At 37.1% G+C, this 18,243-nt stretch overlaps 1 protein-coding gene across 1 annotated transcript in view; it reads left to right on the top strand.

Annotated features, from left to right (window-relative positions):
- DCAF13 (DDB1 and CUL4 associated factor 13) overlaps positions 1-17,953 on the top strand; it is a 30,757-nt gene extending 12,804 nt beyond the window's left edge. Inside the window, exons 6-11 of the mRNA XM_082720050.1 lie at positions 1,795-1,872; positions 3,764-3,846; positions 6,700-6,864; positions 14,506-14,641; positions 16,461-16,624; positions 17,295-17,953. Coding sequence (XP_082576176.1) covers positions 1,795-1,872; positions 3,764-3,846; positions 6,700-6,864; positions 14,506-14,641; positions 16,461-16,624; positions 17,295-17,382 — 714 coding nt within the window. The 3' untranslated portion in view covers positions 17,383-17,953. The remainder of the gene's footprint in view (positions 1-1,794; positions 1,873-3,763; positions 3,847-6,699; positions 6,865-14,505; positions 14,642-16,460; positions 16,625-17,294) is intronic.
- The last annotated feature ends 290 nt before the right edge of the window (positions 17,954-18,243 follow it).

Raw genomic sequence — 18,243 nt, 5'->3', positions numbered from 1 at the left:
TTTTATTTATTTATTTGACAGACAGAAATCACAAGTAGACGGAGAGGCAGGCAGAGAGAGAGAGAGGGAAGCAGGCTCCCTGCTGAGCCTGATGCGGGCCTCGATCCCAGGACCCTGAGATCATGACCTGAGCCGAAGGCAGCGGCTTAACCCACTGAGCCACCCAGGCGCCCTGTTCTTGTTTTTTTCTAAAGATTTTATTTATTATTTGGCAGCGAGAGAAGGAACAATGGGCGATGGGGGTAGAGGGAAAGAGAGGGAGAAGCTTATTTCCCACTGAGCAGGGGGGCCTGGCTGGTTCAATCCGAGGACCTGGGATCATGACCTGAGCCAAAGGCAGACACTTAACTGAATCACCCAGGCGCTCCAAAAAGGAAGGTTTGGGAAAGGACTAGAGAAGAGATCATGATTGTAGCATTAGCTTTTTGATGTTTTATTTGAACTGTGTACACACATACAGTAGGAGTTAGCTGGCCCTAGGGCTATGTAGTAGATAACTCTTCTTCCTGCACCTGCAGTAGGTAGTGATAGGCAGAAGCCAGGAGTTATGGGTGTCAGAAACCATGAGTGAGGAGGCCTGGCGGGACTCAGGCCCTGCTCCTCGGTAGGGGGCTTGTCCTCATGTAAAGCCAAGGGTTATATCAGCCTCTTGAGCATTATAACTAACTTATAAGTAAACTAAGGACTTGCAGGTAGGATATGCTGGGGGGCAGGAAGGGTGCCTTCTGACCGTTTGACCTCTCAGTAGCACCACAAGGCCAAATTCACATCGAACTGCAGCATCTCATGTTTCAATACTTGATACAAACAATTTTATACCCTGCTACTTGACCTTTTTTCACTTTTACTAACTTTGAGTCTCTGAGAGTGTAAAACTTACCTATCAGGATATTCTCTTATTCCATCTAACATGATAATCTCTTGATAACTTTGAAGATTAGTTTATATATGCAGCAATTAAACAGTTGGACAAAGAACAGGTTTAGTTTATACAGAGTTAGTGAACGTGAGGAAATGTTTAACTATTAAAAAGCAATAGTTTATATGATTAGGAAATATTGCTGTACAGACATGAACTTTTAAATGCCACTACGTAATGCTTCCTGGTTGCAGTAAAATTGATGTATTTCCACACTGCAGTGTATATTGATACAGCTCCTTGGAAAACAATTAGTCCTAAATATCAAAAGCCATAAACTTGTTAATTCTTTTGACTCAGTAATTCACTACTGAAATTTTATCAACTCTTAAAAGAAGAGTTGAGTTTATGAAAATGTTTGTTGAAGTGTTAGTGATTCTACTGAAAACTAGGAAATAGGTTTAAATTGAAGAATGGATAAATAGGGGCCCCGGGGTAGCTCAGCAGTTGAGTGTCTACCTTTGGCTCAGGTCGTGATGCCGGTATCCTGGGATTGAGTCCTATGTCTGGCTCCCTGTTCAGTGGGGAGTCTGCTTCTCCATTTGCCCCTGGTCCTGCTTGTGTTCTCTCACTCTGTCTCTCAAATAAATAAATAAATAATTTTTTTAAAAGAATGGATAAATAAAATCTGTTCTGTTATAAAAAGAACACCGAATTATCTGAACACTCCCATCACTGGCATGTAAAATACACATTTAGCAATGAAAATAACTTAGGTTGCTGAAGTTATGAGTGATTCATTGTTCTATCTTAAAAATGGACTTCGATATTACAACTTTGTATCTTAAATATTAAGGGTAATTGAATCATTTGTTCGTTGAATGGACAGGGTTTGCTGCCAAGCCTGGCCTTTAACTGCTGATTGTTATTTTTAGACATTTCTCTTGGGAAGTTGTGCTTCTGACAGGAATATAGTACTATATGATATGAGGCAAGCTACTCCTCTGAAAAAGGTGAGTTTCAGTTTGTTTTCTGCTTTGTACAATTGTTAATGCATTCCTTGATGAGATGAGTGACCAAAAAATGTGAAACAATTTTTTTTTTTTCAGAATTAAATTTTTTCATAGGCTTGTTCTTAGAAGCCACAGTAATTATAATGGCATTCTCTCATCTTGTTGCTTTTTAGGGACCCTTAAGTTTTTACTAAGTTCTGTATCCTAGTCAACTTTGTATCTTCTATAATGTCAGTAAATTTTAGGCACTGAAATTGGTACTTACTGAGCTCAGAGTTCTAAGTATTGCATCCCATTACTTCACACCCCATGGTTTTCATATGACACATACAGGATTCTGTTCCAGAATGTTTTGTAATGGATTCACCTAACAAGCTTTATTTGTTTAATTACATGCTGATGGATACTAGTTGACTAGGTTGTGTTTAGATAAGCACTGTCTTGTTCAAGGTGACTCATTTCCCTAGCAGTTTTAAGGCAGTCATTCCAGGACTTAGATACCAAACCTGAAACAACCTTAAGCTGACTCTACAGAGGGACAGACATATTGTCAGTAAAGAGAGGAGTGCCATTATAAGTAAAAGGGTATAAAGTTGAAGTCAAGTGCTCAAACTCAAGAATGCAGAAGGACCTAGACATCATTCATGTGTTATAGGTCTGTTGTGATAGTCCACATGTGAAAGAAATGCTTTTAATACTTTTGTTGTTCCTAAACTATTTTTACTACATGTAATAAATTCAGAAATATTAGAAGTAAAGTATATTCATTGAGATTTGAACTGCATAAAAATGATGATCTTTCCTAAGTACCACTTTAATCCTTTCACTCATTCACGTGGTCTAGTGGGCAGATTTTGCATAAACTTTGGTGTTAGGCCTTAAGCAGGTAACTTGATCTGTGTTTCTCCTATAAAATGATGATATTAATAATTATTTTCCAGCACATTGGTGAGAATAAAACGTGATATTTTATCTTTTATTAGCAGAATACTAAGATGAAATCTAGTTTAATAGATAGTAGTTTCTGGCCCATCTGCCCTTACATTTTCTGTTTTTAATGGTGCTCCGTTACTTTTGGTTGAAGAAAAGAACTATAGCCTGGCTTTCAAGGCCCTCCATATCTGGTCCCAGTTTGCATTCCATTGATCTATTCGTTTCAGTTAGTGAGATAACATTTAAATAAGGTTTGTCACATGCAGGTCACCTTGGTGGAGGCAGAGGTCCTGTTTTCTTTCATTTCTTTATTCTATATAGTAGGCTATCATTGTTTTTTCTGTCCTTTCTCTCCTACTCTTATTAGTTTTCAACCAGGGGTATATTTTTAGAAATGTGAGAGGGGCATTTTAGAGACTGGCCTTTAGTGGACATGTGCCTGAGAGGCTAAACATTTACAGTGGATGTTCATAGCAAAAGATTATCCTACTCGAAATGCCAGTAGTGTTCTTGGCTGAGAAACACAGATAGGCTGGTCCATCCCAGATCGGCTCAAATCATGCTTGTCTTTTTAAAATCTTTTTTCTTTAACCCTAAAATCACCATTTATTTTGCCCCCAATTTGATACTTAATCATTTACTGTTTTTATTATATTTTAACTTCTCTTACATATATCTCATTTTTCTGACTAAACGATAAGTTATTCAAAGTTGAGGGACCATTTATTAAGCGTTTTTGTATTTTTCAGTCTTTACTGTTTAGCCTGTGTGCTCCGGAAACAATTAGTGATTGATTTCTTTTCCTCTTGCACCAACCTGAGTACTGTGCACATAATAGGTGTTTACTAAATATGTGTTTAAATCAGTTAAAAAAGAAAGGATGTGAAGTGGGAGACTTAATTCATTTGAGAGGGAATTGATTTCACGGTGATGGGTTACTGTCTTCTTCCTTTCTCAGGTCATCTTAGATATGAGAACAAATACAATTTGTTGGAACCCTATGGAAGCTTTCGTTTTTACTGCAGCAAATGAAGATTACAAGTAAGTTTTCTTCTTTTTAAAACTTATTTGGTTCTAGGGGCACCTGGGTCGCTCAGTAGGTTAAGCCTCTGCCTTCGGCTCAGGTCATGATCGCAGGGTCCTGGGATCAAGCCCTGCATTGGGCTCTCTGCTCATCGGGGAGCCTGCTTCCTCCTCTCTCTCTCTCTCTGCCTGCCTCTCTGCCTACCTGTGATCTCTGTCTGTCAAAAACAAAACAAAACCCAGAAAACTTATTTGGTTCTATGTGAAGTGGCTCAACTGAATAAATTTTGCTAATGAAATACGTTTTCCTAGATAGTATTCCTTCAAATATAAGATAGAAAATTGTCACTTCTGTCTCTAAAATAAATGTATCTTCCAAACTGGAGAAGAGTGTCTTAGAAAAATATTCTCAGTAGACCAGAGACAGTAAACTACGACCCATGGGCCAAATCCTGTCTACTGCCTGTTTTTGTAAATAGTTATTGGATTATAATGATACTCATTTATATATTGAATATGGCTGCTTTTGTGCTATCATGTCTGAGTTGAGTGGTTGCAACAGAGACCATGTGGCCCACAAAGCTAAAAATATTTATTATGTGGCCTTTCGGGAAAAAGTTGTCTGATCTCTATGCCATATAGTGACTGAACCATACATGTTTTAATAGAAACTAAAAATATTTGCCTACCAAATGTGTAGTTCTGGGACTCCTGGTGGCTCAGTTGGTTAAGCAGCTGCCTTTGGCTCGGGTCATGATCCCGGCGTCCTGGGATCGAGTCCCACATCGGGCTCCTTGCTCAGCAGGGAGACTGCTTCTTCCTCTGCCTCTGCCTGCCATTCTGTCTGCCTGTGCTCACTCTCTCCCTCTCTCTCTCTGATAAATAAATAAAATCTTTAAAAAAAAAATGTGTAGTTCTTCACTGATGATACTCATATAGTCATGTTATCAGCATCACTATTAACTTTAGTAAGACAAAAGGAAAAATAAAATTTCAAGTCTTACCTTAACATGTATAGACTCCATGTAAAGGTAACTTAGAAGACTTAGAAGTCTTACATTTTTTACTTAGGTGGAATTTTTTGTTAATTTTTTAAAAATTAACATATAATGTATTATTTCCTTCTGGTGTACAGGTCTGTGAATCATCAGTCTTACACAATTCACAGCACTCACCATAGCACATACCCTCCCCAAAGTCCATAACCCAGCCACCCTGTCCCTTCCCCCTTCTCACCCCCCAGCAACACTGTTTGTTTCCTGAGATTAAGGGTCTCTTATGGTTTGTCTCCCTCCCTGGGAAATCTGAGATTTGAGGCTTATTGAAAAGACGCAAAAATAATACCTACCAGCCAGCTTCCTCTAAGGTTAACATCTTAATGTAGCTATAGTTCAGTTAGCAAAAACAAGAGATTAACGTGGGTACAGTGCCTTTGACATCGGTTAACTAAATACAGACTTTATTCCATCACCAGTCTTTCCGTTAATATTTTTTGGTCTCTTCTAGAATCTAACACAGGACTCTGCGTTGCATTTAATTGTCATGTCTCCTAGTCTGCTCAGTGTGTGACTGTTCCTCAATCATCCCTTGTCTTTGATGACCTTAGTCCTTTTGGAAAGGATTTACTTGTTAGTTTATCTTGTAGACTGCTCTTAATTTGGGCTGACCTGATGTTTTCTTATTATTAGATTGAGATTATGCAATTTTTGCAAGAATACCTCAAAACTGATGTGCCCTTCTTGGTTCATCACTTCAGGGGTACATGATGTCACTTTGTCTTATTATTGGTGGTTTTAATCTCAATAACGTAGTTAAGATAGTATCTGCCAAGTTTCTGCACTATAGTTACTATTTTTTTTCCTTTGGTAATTAACACAAATCTTTGGAGAGATACTTTGAAGTTATGTAGATACCTGGTTTCTTCTCAAACTTCTCAATAATCTTAGCATTTTGAAGTGTTTAATATTAGGAACTTGAATACAGTAATGCTGTGTTACTGTTGTCCTTGTGTGCATTGGTTCATCTGAAGCATTATTCTTTTAGCTGTTCGTAAAGGATCTTTAAATCTTGAAAATCATGAATTCATTTTTTTTTTATTTTACCAGCTGTGCAAAAAGTATAGCTTTCTAATTTTAATATGCCCTTTGAAAAGCCATAGTCACTTTTATATATCACTGACAGGAGTGGAACTTTATTGGAAATGACTTGTCAACCATACGAAACCTTAAAAGTTCTCATGCTTTTGGACTTAGTAACTTACTTGTAGGAATTTGTCCAGATTTAATTGAATCTGTCCCATTCAGTTACAGATTGAATTTCAGAAATTCTAATGCTGGAATTTAATTCAAGAATTACTTAAAATTGAAAGTTGGAAATTTTTTATTAAATTATAAATAAATATATTTAAAATTTTAAGTATAAATTATTTTAACTCATTTAAATATGCAACCATAAATGTTTACAATATGCTACATAAAATATCAGAATATAGAACTTTATACAGTATTACCAATTTTGTTAGTATATATCTAAATATTAGTGTAGTGAAAAAATTAGAAGTAATTATACTGCACTACCTGTTGTTCCTCTAGGTGGTGGAATTAAAGGTAAGTTTTGTACTCTGTACTTTTTTGAAAGCATTACATTTTCTGCAATGAGATTTATGTTTATGAGGATTAAAGTGTGTAAATGTAATCTTTAGGAATAATAAAAACTGGTAATATTTTTCCCTATCCCTTAGCTGCTGTGTAAAAAAGCTATATATTTAGGTGTGCATGATTTAGCCAATGGTCTTAATTTCCTTATTGTCTCTTAGTACTGCATTGTTTCTTTATAAGAATTTATATGGAGTAATCAAACATTCTTTTACAGCTTGTATACATTTGATATGCGTGCGCTGGACACTCCTGTAATGGTACATATGGATCACGTGTCTGCAGTGCTTGATGTGGATTATTCTCCCACTGGGAAAGAGTTTGTGTCCGCCAGTTTTGATAAATCTATTCGTATCTTTCCTGTGGACAAAAGTAGAAGCAGGTATGTGACTACCAGTAAACTATTTTTTCTTATCTTGATCATCATTTACCTTTTTTGAAAGGTGGTTTGGTTATGTGTATATGGGGGACTCACATACTTAGGATACCAAATTCCACGGTGTCATCTATGGGCAAAACGTGAGCCTACTGGGCAGTTTCTTTCTCTGAGTAGGAAACTACCTTTATATAATTAGAAATCTTAGTGTTTGCCTTTATTTCAGAGTTGTTTTTAAGTGTTTATAGTACACTCTTTTTTAAGACTTAATTTTTTTTTTTAAGATTTTACTTATTTATTTGACAGAGACCACAAGTAGACAGAGAGGCAGGCAGAGAGAGAGAGAGAGGAGGAGGCAGGCTCCCTGCTGAGCAGAGAGCCCGATGCGGGGCTCTATCCTAGGCCCCTGGGATCATGACCTGAGCCAAAGGCAGAGGCTTTAACCCAGTGAGCTACCCAGGCGCCCCAAGACTTAATTTTTTAGAGCATTTTTAGGTTACTACTAAATTGAGAGGAAGGTAACATTTTGTTTTTTTTGAGATTTTATTTATTCATTTGAGAGAGAGCATGAGAGTACAAGCAGGGGAAGTGGCAGAGGGTAGAGGGAGAAGCAGGCTCGCCACTGAGCACGGAGCCTGGTATGGAACCTGATCCTACCCTGGGATCTTAACCTGAGCCAAAGGCAAATGCTTAACCAACTGAGCCACCCAGGCACTCCCAGAGATTTGTTGTATGGCCTCTGCCCCAATGCATGGAGAGCTGCTACCCCTCCACCCATTATCAACATCATTCACCAGAATAGTATGTTTGTTAGTAATAAGAATAAATGTGCATTGACACATCTTCACCACCTTAAATCCATAATTTATCTTTAGGGTTCACTCTTTGTGTTCTGCATTCTTTGGGTTTGAACAAATATATAATGATATATTTTCATCATGATAATATTTTCATTGCTCTAAAATAGAAACTTTAAAAAATTATTTAAAAATTTTTAAAAATGTTAAGAATGTAGAAAAGTTTTCCCTCATATAGTTTAAGAGCAATTAATAACAATACTTTACCTTTTTTTTTTTTTTTCCTTATTCAAACTCAGCTCTTATACATTCAAAGCAAAAATAAGAAAGAGAAAATAAAAAACCAGTTTAAATTGTGAGGACCATTCTTCCTCCATTCCACTAGTAGTTATATGGCCAAGAAGTGGGAGATAGGATACTCAGCTGTCCTGTCCTCCATTTGTCTCTTATTCTGTAAGCACATCCAGTGTAATTCTAGTGTGAAGATAGATGTTACTTTGTAGAGCTTGGCCTTTTACTACATATTATGTATTACTGAATGTAATGTATATTTATACATCTCTATTATATAGTGCTGTATTGAGTTAGTTAATAGCGAATTATGGCATTTTAAGGTTTTAAGGATAGTTTTGACTGCACTTGGTTTTTTGCTTTATGAGCTGACTATAAAACCTAACTCTTGTGTAAGATAATTGCTGCTTGTATAGTGTGCTTTGGTTTATAGAGCACTTTTATGCATACTCTTGTTATTCCTTAGTAATACTTTATATTGTCCCTAGAAGCATATTCAGAGCAAAACCAAGTAAGTTGGGGGAAATTTTCCCATAAAAAATGATTTTTAGTACACCTGGCTGGCTCAGCCCATTGGGTCATGAGTTCAAGCCCAATGTTGAGTATAGAGATTACTTAAAATAAATTTTTTTAAAAGATAATTAAAGTATTATAGTGGTGTTCACACTTGAAGATATGACTACCTCCATTTAAATATAGTAATAGTATTGACATTAAAATTTAAAAAGAATAAATGAATATTCTTTCTAAAATACCATATAAATATATATACACAGTGCATTCATATGCATAAATACATACACTTGATTGATTGTCCTACTCTTATGTGGTGGAATTAAAGCTCAATGGGGGGGTGCCTGGGTGGCTCAGTGGGTTAAAGCCTCTGCCTTCGGCTCAGGTCATGATCCCAAGGTCCTGCGATCGAGCCCCACATCAGGCTCTCCGCTCGAAAGGGAGCCTGCATCCCGCTCTCTCTGTGCCTACCTCTCTGCCTGCTTGTGATTTCTGTCTGTCAAATAAAATCTTTAAAAAAAAAAAAAAAAAAGAAAAAAAGCTCATTGGGGAAAAGATGGACTTGGTGAAAGGTAACAGTGATTAGAGGTAGGAAAGGAAAGGAGAGGAGTGAGTGGAATCTGGGAGAGGAAGGAACAGAAAACATATAATGAGAGTGGGAGGTGATGATCTGTGCCAGAGGACCACAGTGTGGAGCTGGTAAAGCAGTGTACCCAGCTTCATAAAGATTGCTGATAGTAGGCAGGCAGGGGATACTCAGCACTACACTAATGAGGACTGGCTCTTGATGATGGTAGTAGAGAGTTGTTCTGGGACCCTTCCTTCCCTTAAGGGAAAAATGACTCTAGACAACATAAATTTGGTGTTGTAATTACAGCAGGCTGGAGAAATCTCACCATTTTAGTGCAGTGATGAGAATTTTGGTCACTACTTGTACTGAAAACTAGCTTATCTTCTATAGTACTGAACCTTTTTGAGTCTTTTGAGTGGTGTTCATTTTCAAAGTTCGTATTGTGTCCTTTTTCTGACTCGAGGGCGTTCTGTTCTAGAATTCAGGTACATCTAAGTCAGGGGCCTTAGGTGCAGAATTTCAAGGAGTTCCTCATTGTTGTCAGGGTTGTGCAGGTGTCATCCCTGTGTCTACACCTCAGTTTCTTCACCCTCATCCCAGCCTCATATCAGAAATAAAAAAGTCTTTCAGTGACTCCTCAAAGTCAGACAACTCATCCATACCTTTTTTCATCCCAGCCAACCTGCTTTTTTTTTTTAACTTTTTGGTATTTTTATTTATGGTAGTTGCGTCTTCCTACCCTGTGATTAGAGGGAGCCATACTGATTCCTAACCTTTCTTGTATTACTGATTATCAGCATGCCATTATCATCATTGTTATGTATCTCATTAAAAAGTTTCTTGAATCAAAAGCATAATGACTGGAATATTCTGATGACGTTGATCTTCATTCCATTTTCTGCATGTAGAACTCCCGGTGTTGGGTTTCATATGGCTGTTGCCTCCTTTACAACTTACTGGATATTCTCCAAACTGTCATGAATGGTTTGTTGGGATTATTCAGTCAGGCCCGCAGCAGGGCTGCTGGTTTGCATTCTTCTCACATCCCTGGAAGATACTAAGAATTTGGGGAATGTGACCCTCCGTTATTTTCTTTGCATCACAGCTGCCATAGTAGGACAGCACTTTTCTCTTTCTTTTTTTTTTTTTAATTAAATTTTTTATTTTTTTATAAACATATAATGTATTTTTATCCCCAGGGGTACAGGTCTGTGAATCACCAGTTTTACACACTTCACAGCACTCACCATAGCACATACCCTCCCCGATGTCCATAACCCCATGCCCCTTCTCCTGGCCTCCCTCCCCCCAGCAACCCTCAGTTTGTTTTGTGAAATTAAGAGTCTCTTATTATTTGTCTCCCTCCCAATCCCATCTTGTTTCATTTATTCTTTTCCTACACCCCAAACCCCCCATGTTGCATCTCCACTTCCTCATATCAGAGAGATCATATGATAGTTGTCTTTCTCCAATTGACTTACTTCGCTAAGCGTAGTACCCTCTAATTCCTTCCATGTCGTCGCAAATGGCAAGATTTCATTTCTTTTGTTGGCTGCATAGTATTCCATTGTGTATATATACCACATCTTCTTTATCCATTCATCTGTTGATGGACATCTAGGTTCTTTCCATAGTTTGGCTATTGTGGACATTGCTGCTATAAACATTTGGGTGCACGTGCCCCTTCAGATCACTGCGTTTGTATCTTTAGGGTAAATACCCAGTAGTGCAATTGCTGGGTCATAGGGTAGCTCTATTTTCAACTTTTTGAGGAACCTCCATGCTGTTTTCCAGAGTGGTTGCACCAGCTTGCATTCCCACCAACAGTGTAGAAGTGTTCCCCTTTCTCCGCATCCTCGGCAGTATCTGTCATTTCCTGACTTGTTAATTTTAGCCATTCTGACTAGTGTGAGGTGGTATCTCATTGTGATTTTGATTTGTATTTCTCTGATGCCAGGTGATGTGGAGCACTTTTTCATGAGTCTTTTGGCCATTTGATGTCTTCTTTGCAGAAATGTCTGTTCATGTCCTTTGCCCATTTCTTGATTGGATTATTTATTCTTTGGGTGTTGAGTTTGCTAAGCTCTTTATAGATTTTGAATACTAGCCCTTTATCTGATATGTCGTTTGCAAATATCTTCTCCTATTCAGGACAGCACTTTTCTAATAGGATGCATAAGCAGACAGAAAGAATGGGAAAAGAACTAAGAAAGAGAGAATTGAAAATGTTTGGACACCTATCATCTCAAGGACCCGCAGCTGAGTTCAAACTGAATTATTCCAAAGCTATTGTGGGCATCCAAACACGGGTCTATCTAAAAAGCTCAAGTAATTTCCAAAGTTGTATGAAGTAAGGAGTTCTTAAGCCCCATTTCCAGGGAGTTGTCTTCTGATGTCATTTAGAGATTTTGTAATCACTGTGGTGATATATAGTACTTGTTGGGTTTAGATACAAGTGGTATTTCCTCTAATCTTTGCCTTCATCTGCTGAACAGGTAGTTCTGGTTTGTTCTGTGGTCTGCTTTTTATGTAATGTTTATGTAATGTTTATTACAAACATCAGATAGCACAGCTAGTGCTTTGAATAATCTTTATTTTTAAACTGTTTTTCTCTGAAAGACCTTAAAATGGTAACATGTACTTTTGAAGTAAAGTCAGTATTTGAAATTAGAAAATAGTATGAAGTTTCCTCAAAAAGTTAAAAATAGAGCTATCCTACGACCCGGCAATTGCACTACTAGCTATTTACCCCAAAGATACAGATGTAGTGAGAAGAAGGGGTACATGCACCCCAATGTTCATAGCCGCAATGTCCACAATAGCCAAACTGTGGAAGGAGCTGGGATGCCCTTCAACAGAGGAATGGATAAAGAAGGTGTGGTACATATATACAATGGAATATTACTCAGCCATCAGAAAGGATGGATACCCACCATTTGTATCGACATGGATGGACCTGGAGGGGATTATGCTAAGTGAAATAAGTTAAACAGAGTAGTACTGTGATAAGGTAATTATCACATGGTTTCACTCGTATGTGGAACATAAAAAGTAGCATAGAGGACCATAGGGGAAATGAGGGAAAACTGATTATGGGGGGAATCAGAGAGGGAGACAAACCATTAGAGACTATGGACTCCCGGAAACAAACTGAGGGTTTCAGAGGGGAGGGGTTTGGGGGGATGGGGTAGCCAGGTGATGGGTATTAAGGAGGACTGGGTGTTACATGCAACTAATGAATCGTTGAACACCACATCAAAACTAAGGATATGTACTGTATGGTGGCTAACTGAACATAATAAAGAAAAACAATGAAGTTACTAATTTGAGAGCTTAAAAAAATGATATTAGGCTTATTGGGATTTCATTCAATATTTACTAAGCAAACAAGTAAATTACTTGCATTCACATGGAGTACTTTGACTGTATAGTAAAGAATTTAAGTTTTTTAAATGTATCTCCTAATAGCATGACTTTCAGTGAGCTTTTTAAAATCTTTAACATACATAAAGGTATCTAGAAGTTAAGAATTTCACATACTTTACAATTAAGGAGGATCTGTTTTGGTTAAGAAACCATTGGATTTGACTGGTTTCATATATCAACAGATTATTTTTAATGGTTAAAGCCTGATTGAATTTTCCTATCATTTATTTTTTTTTAAGATTTTATTTATTTATTTATTTATTTGAGGGAGAGAGTGTGATCAAGCACAAGCATGGGGAGCTGCAGAGGGAGAGGGAAAAGCAGGCTCCCCACTGAGCAGGGACCTGGTTCTATCCAGGGAACCTGATATCATGACCTGAGCCAAAGGCAGACACTTGACCCACAGAGCCATCCAGGCATCCCAAATTTCCTGTCCTTTAAATTCATCATGGGATGCCTGAGTGGCTAAGTTGGTTAGGTCTGCCTTCAGCTTAGGTCCTAGGGTCCTAGGTCCCAGGGTCCTAGGATCGAGTTCCCCATCACGCTGCTTGCTTGGTGAGGGACCTGCCTTTCCCTGCTGTTTCCCCTGCTTATGCTCACTCTCTTTTTCTCTCTCTTTGACAGATAAATAAAATCTTTTTACATACATACATACATACACACATTATAGTGCTAAAGAAAAGAAGGGCCACTTAAGTAGGTAGAGATTATGAGAAGTGAATCTTGTAAAAGCAGAGCATTGAGAGGGGAAAGAAATGCAGTCTGTCTCATCTAGTTTTTATTATAATAGGATGTTCTTTCTAACCATCTTTCCCCTTTTAGAAATAACTTTCTTTGGGTTTCTCTACATGTTCACTTGAGCTCAAAACATATCCGTTAGAAACATTGTAAAAGACTAGTTTTGTGAGTGTATCTCAGATAATTTTTATAAATCCAAATTCTTTCTGATCTGGTCATGATGTGTGGGTTTTCTTCTACTGTGCAAAATGGCCAACTTTGGTTCCTTTCTGTCAAGTCTCTGTTTTGAATTGTCTAACCCAGATACGGAAAACTCATTTCTCCAAAAGTCTCTATTTTTCCTGACCTTGCCTTTTACTTGTCTTTTAATGCTCTTTTTAACACTTTCCCAATATAGAATCTTCTGTGAATTCACTTAGCGTGTTTCACAGCCTTTCCAAATAGGTACGATATTTTACATCTCCATTTATTAAATGATTCTTAACTCATCAGACACTTCTATAGCCCACCCTTTCCGTTCACACATGTAAATCATCAACTCTCACTTTAATTAAGTAAGCTTTTTAAACAATTCGACCAAAACAAAAATCATACATTAGGATCAACATACCAGGATGTGCTCTTTGAAAGCTATTACATTTATTTTATTTTCCAGTAAAATGAAAAAAAAAATATGATTATTGATCTGAATTGATTTGGAGGGAGGAGACAGTTTCTTTTTGCTAAAAAATTACTCTAGCTTCACCATATTTTGTTTGTGTTATAAATATGCCTTCAGTAATTTTGTGAACTTTCCTGGGCATCTGGTTTTGTTTAGTTTGTTTATATTTATTTTTCTTATTGGATTCTAATTCCTCTGAGGGCAGGAGTTTTGTTTTGTTTTGTTTTAACTCCCCAGGGCATAGCATAGAACCTTGTTAGTCTGGTTCAATGAAAGTACGTTAGCATTAATTTGAATTTCCCTTTTATACTCTCTTAAAGACTCAGAAATGCTATCCTGATACTTGATGGGCAATGGTTAAAGAAAAGCTGTATCAAAATCCTAATTTTAGGGGTGCATGGGTGGCTCAGTTGGTTAAGTGGCTGCCATTAGCTCAGATCATGATCCCAGGGTCCTGGGATCGAGCCCCATATTGGGCTCTCTGCTCAGCAGCAGAGAGCCTGCTTTTCCCTCTTCCTCTGCCTGCCGCACTGCCTGCTTGTGCTCTCTTCTCTGTGTCTCTCTGTCAAATAAATAAAATCTTTAAAAAATAGTAATAAAATTAATTAAATTTTTAAAATCCTAATTTTTACTAAATTCCTCTTTTGTAGGGAAGTCTATCACACAAAGAGAATGCAACATGTTATCTGTGTAAAATGGACTTCTGACAGCAAATATATTATGTGTGGATCTGATGAAATGAACATTCGTCTGTGGAAAGCTAATGCTTCTGAAAAATTGGGTGTGGTAAGAGAACCCTTTTTATTTCATTGTCATAAAACTAGTTTCTAATTTAGTGGGTAATATTATATTGTAAAGAATTTATTTGAAATATTCTTAAGTATTTTGTTTTTTGGGTTTTTTTTTTTAAGATTTTATTTATTTATTTGACAGAGAGAGATCGCAATTATGCAGAGAGGCAGGCAGGCAGAGTGAGAGGGGAGAAGCAGGCTCACCACTGAGCAGAGAGCCCCATATGGGGCTCAATCCCAGGACCCTGGGATCATGACCTGAGCTGAAGGCAGAGGCTTTAATCCACTGAACCACCCAGGCATCCCAGAAATATTCTTAAGTATTTTGATCAAACTGGCATAGTTGTGATAAAAAATAAGTTAGCAGCAAAATAGACAAGGCTGTATTGAGGTTTACTTTTTTATGTCAGAGGCACCTTCAGAGGCCTTTGTTAATTAAAATATTTGATAATATTTGAGTCTTCTTGATTCTCTGTATTTTTCTTGAGACAAGGAGAGAAGGTCTAAAGACTAAAAAGTTAGAACTGAGAATGCTTGCTTCCTCTGTTAAAGGAATAGTAATCAGGCACATAAAGGGTTCAAGTGCCTGGGAGGTCTTTTAATTTCAAATACAGTGAAACACTAACTTAAAAAAATATATAGAAATCTTCAGACTGTAAAGAAGATTCAGTGAAGATAGAACACATATTATCATTGGCTGGCTACCTCTGGATTGGAGGTTATGGTTGGTTTTTCTTTTGTTTTTGATGTTTTCTGAATGTCTCATGTTTCTGCTATGAAACATTTCATATCAAACATGAGTGTTTTTATCAACAACAAATACTAAGTTTAAAGAGAAAAGGTTAAGTGTGAGTTATTTGCTACATAACCCCAGTAAGGAAAATCAAGATAAGATAAACAGTAATTAAAGGCAATTTTATTTTAGGCTTAATGATTGGTAAATATCACACTATGCGTAGGTTTCAGTTCATCATTATATGTTCCTCTAAATCCTATCCTTAATATTTGTTAAACGAGACATCACAGAATTGAACACTTTTTGTTTTCTTTTTATTTTTTTAAAGATTTTATTTATTTATTTGACAGAGATCACAAATAGACAGGCAGACAGAGAGAGAGAGAGAGGGAAGCAGGCTCCCTGCTGAGCAGAGAGCCCGATGCGGGCCTCGATCCCAGGACCCTGAGATCATGACCTGAGCCGAAGGCAGCGGCTTAACCCACTGAGCCACCCAGGCGCCCGAACACTTTTTGTTTTCTGTTTCAGTAGTTATTATTTTTTTTTTTTAAAGATTTTTTTTTTTTTTTTTTTTAATTTACTTGAGAGAGAGACAGTGAGAGAGAGCATGAACAAGGAGAAGGTCAGAGAGAGAAGCAGACTTCCCATGGAGCTGGGAGTCCGATGCGGGACTCGATCCCGGGACTCCAGGATCATGACCTGAGCCGAAGGCAGTCGTCCAACCAACTGAGCCACCCAGGCGTCCCTTCAGTAGTTATTTTTATGGAAAAACTGTCAAGGACTTGATTTAGGTGCTTTTTCTATGCTGTTTATGCCCAGAGGTCTGACTCAGTAGTCCACTTAGCCCTACTCCCTCAGGACTGATATTTTAAGTGGTGGCATCTATCTACATTAGAGGCATACAGCCCAGCGTTTGCAGAGATAAGATTCACGTAACCTTGCTAAAGGTAGAATTATTTTGGTATTTTTGGTCGCATATCCTAGAAGTTTAGTTTTTGGAAGAAACTGCGCTTCCTAGCTTTGTTATTTGAAGAAAAGAACAAACCATTCACTGAAGTATCAAAATGCATTTTTCCAGCTTACATCACGAGAAAAAGCAGCCAAAGATTATAACCAGAAGTTGAAGGAGAAATTTCAACATCATCCTCATATAAAACGCATTGCTCGTCACCGACATCTACCAAAATCTATCTACAGCCAGATCCAGGAACAGCGAATCATGAAGGAAGCTCGCCGACGAAAGTATGATTTGGGGCATTTGATTCTCTCTCAGTACCCTTCTCTAACTTTCCCTCTCAGATCACCGGAAATAAACAGAAACATTCTTTTCAAGGGAGTAATTTATGTGCTGTTGCACAGTAGAGATGTTTTTGAAATCTTCCCTGAAGGCGAAACAGTGATTATCTGAGAATTTCCATTACCTATTTTATGAGATTATGTTTAAAGGTCAACCAGTAGAAATGAATTCCATCAAAATAAGGAAACATTTTTGCTCATTCTAAAAAAAGTATTGTAAATAATGTTTTAAAAAATTCTTTCTAATGAAGCTGGAATTAAGAGGTATTGTATATTTTCCAAGTTAAAGAATGCAAAGAACTCATAGCATCCATTTCTTGAAACATAAGTTTTACTCATAGAATTTTGAATCTGAAGCAGAGCTCACTGCCATTTTCCCAGTAGAATGTTCTTCTCTTTGGAATAGGACACTATTATGTGATGAGAGAAGAAACAATTAAATTAACCAACTTGACTTCTAGCTACTTTTTACCCAGTCTCCTTCTGAAAACATTTTTCTTTATCAGTAAGGAGTTTTCTGGTGAAAGAAAACCCTGGTTTTTCTAAGAAAGGTTTCTTTGGTTAAGGTGATTTCTCATAAACTTGCTTATGTTTTGTGTATTTTGTTTATTTCTAGGGAGGTGAATCGTCTCAAACATAGCAAGCCTGGATCTGTGGCAATTGTGTCAGAGAAGAAGAAACACGTAGTGGCAGTTGTGAAATAATACTTGGTATTCCTACCAATCCTGATGTATAATTATTTGTTATATTTTGATGTGCAGACTGTATAAATAAAATACTGGTTCTAGAATAATGACAAACAGCTCAGTTACATGTGTAGAACTGAAAAACAGTACCCCTGAAAAACTGTCCTGAAAGATGGCCTGGCTGATAAGACTATCCAACATTTTATCTTTGATCTGCTTACTTATTTCATTGAAGAATACAGTATTGCCAACTAACATGTTTATTACTGCTAGAAATTACAGATACACTTTGATCTATTATTGTAGATATGCTTTACATTTGAATTTACATTTATGACCAAACATCTCTTTTGTTACCTTTAGTATTACTTTGGGTAATTATTGCAATGATTCTTCCAGTGATTACATATAATGTGTGGAAGAATTATGTTAAAACTTTTTTTAATTAATTTAATTTTCTGTGCTTTATTTGTATTTGGCTCTTTGAGACTTTAAAGATAATCAGGTTGCATTTATATAACTTTTATAAATAATCATTGTAATTTATGGTCAAGTTAAGATAATAAAACATCTTTTTCTCAGTGTTGTAGCTTTGATCCCTTTCTGCTAATTTCTCTTCATTCTCAGTAAATCGTAAATACTTCTGTGTTGGTTTTTTTAAAATTGTGGTTTAGTAAACTTTATTATGAGTATATATAACCCAAATTTTAGGAAATTTTAACTAAAGAAGAGATTTTTAGGGGTACCTTGGTGGCTTAGTTGGTTAAGCATCCAACTCTTGATTGCAGCTCAGGTCTTGAACTCAGGGTCATCAGTTCAAGCCCGGCATTGAGTTCCACACTGGTTGTGGAAACTACTTAAATAAAAAACTGAAAGAAG

Source organism: Mustela nivalis (assembly GCF_964662115.1).
Source record: "Mustela nivalis genome assembly, chromosome: 2".
In the NCBI taxonomy this organism is placed as follows: Eukaryota; Metazoa; Chordata; class Mammalia; order Carnivora; family Mustelidae; genus Mustela; species Mustela nivalis.
Note: the sequence above shows the minus strand (reverse complement) of the source record. Positions and strands in the feature narration are given on the sequence as shown.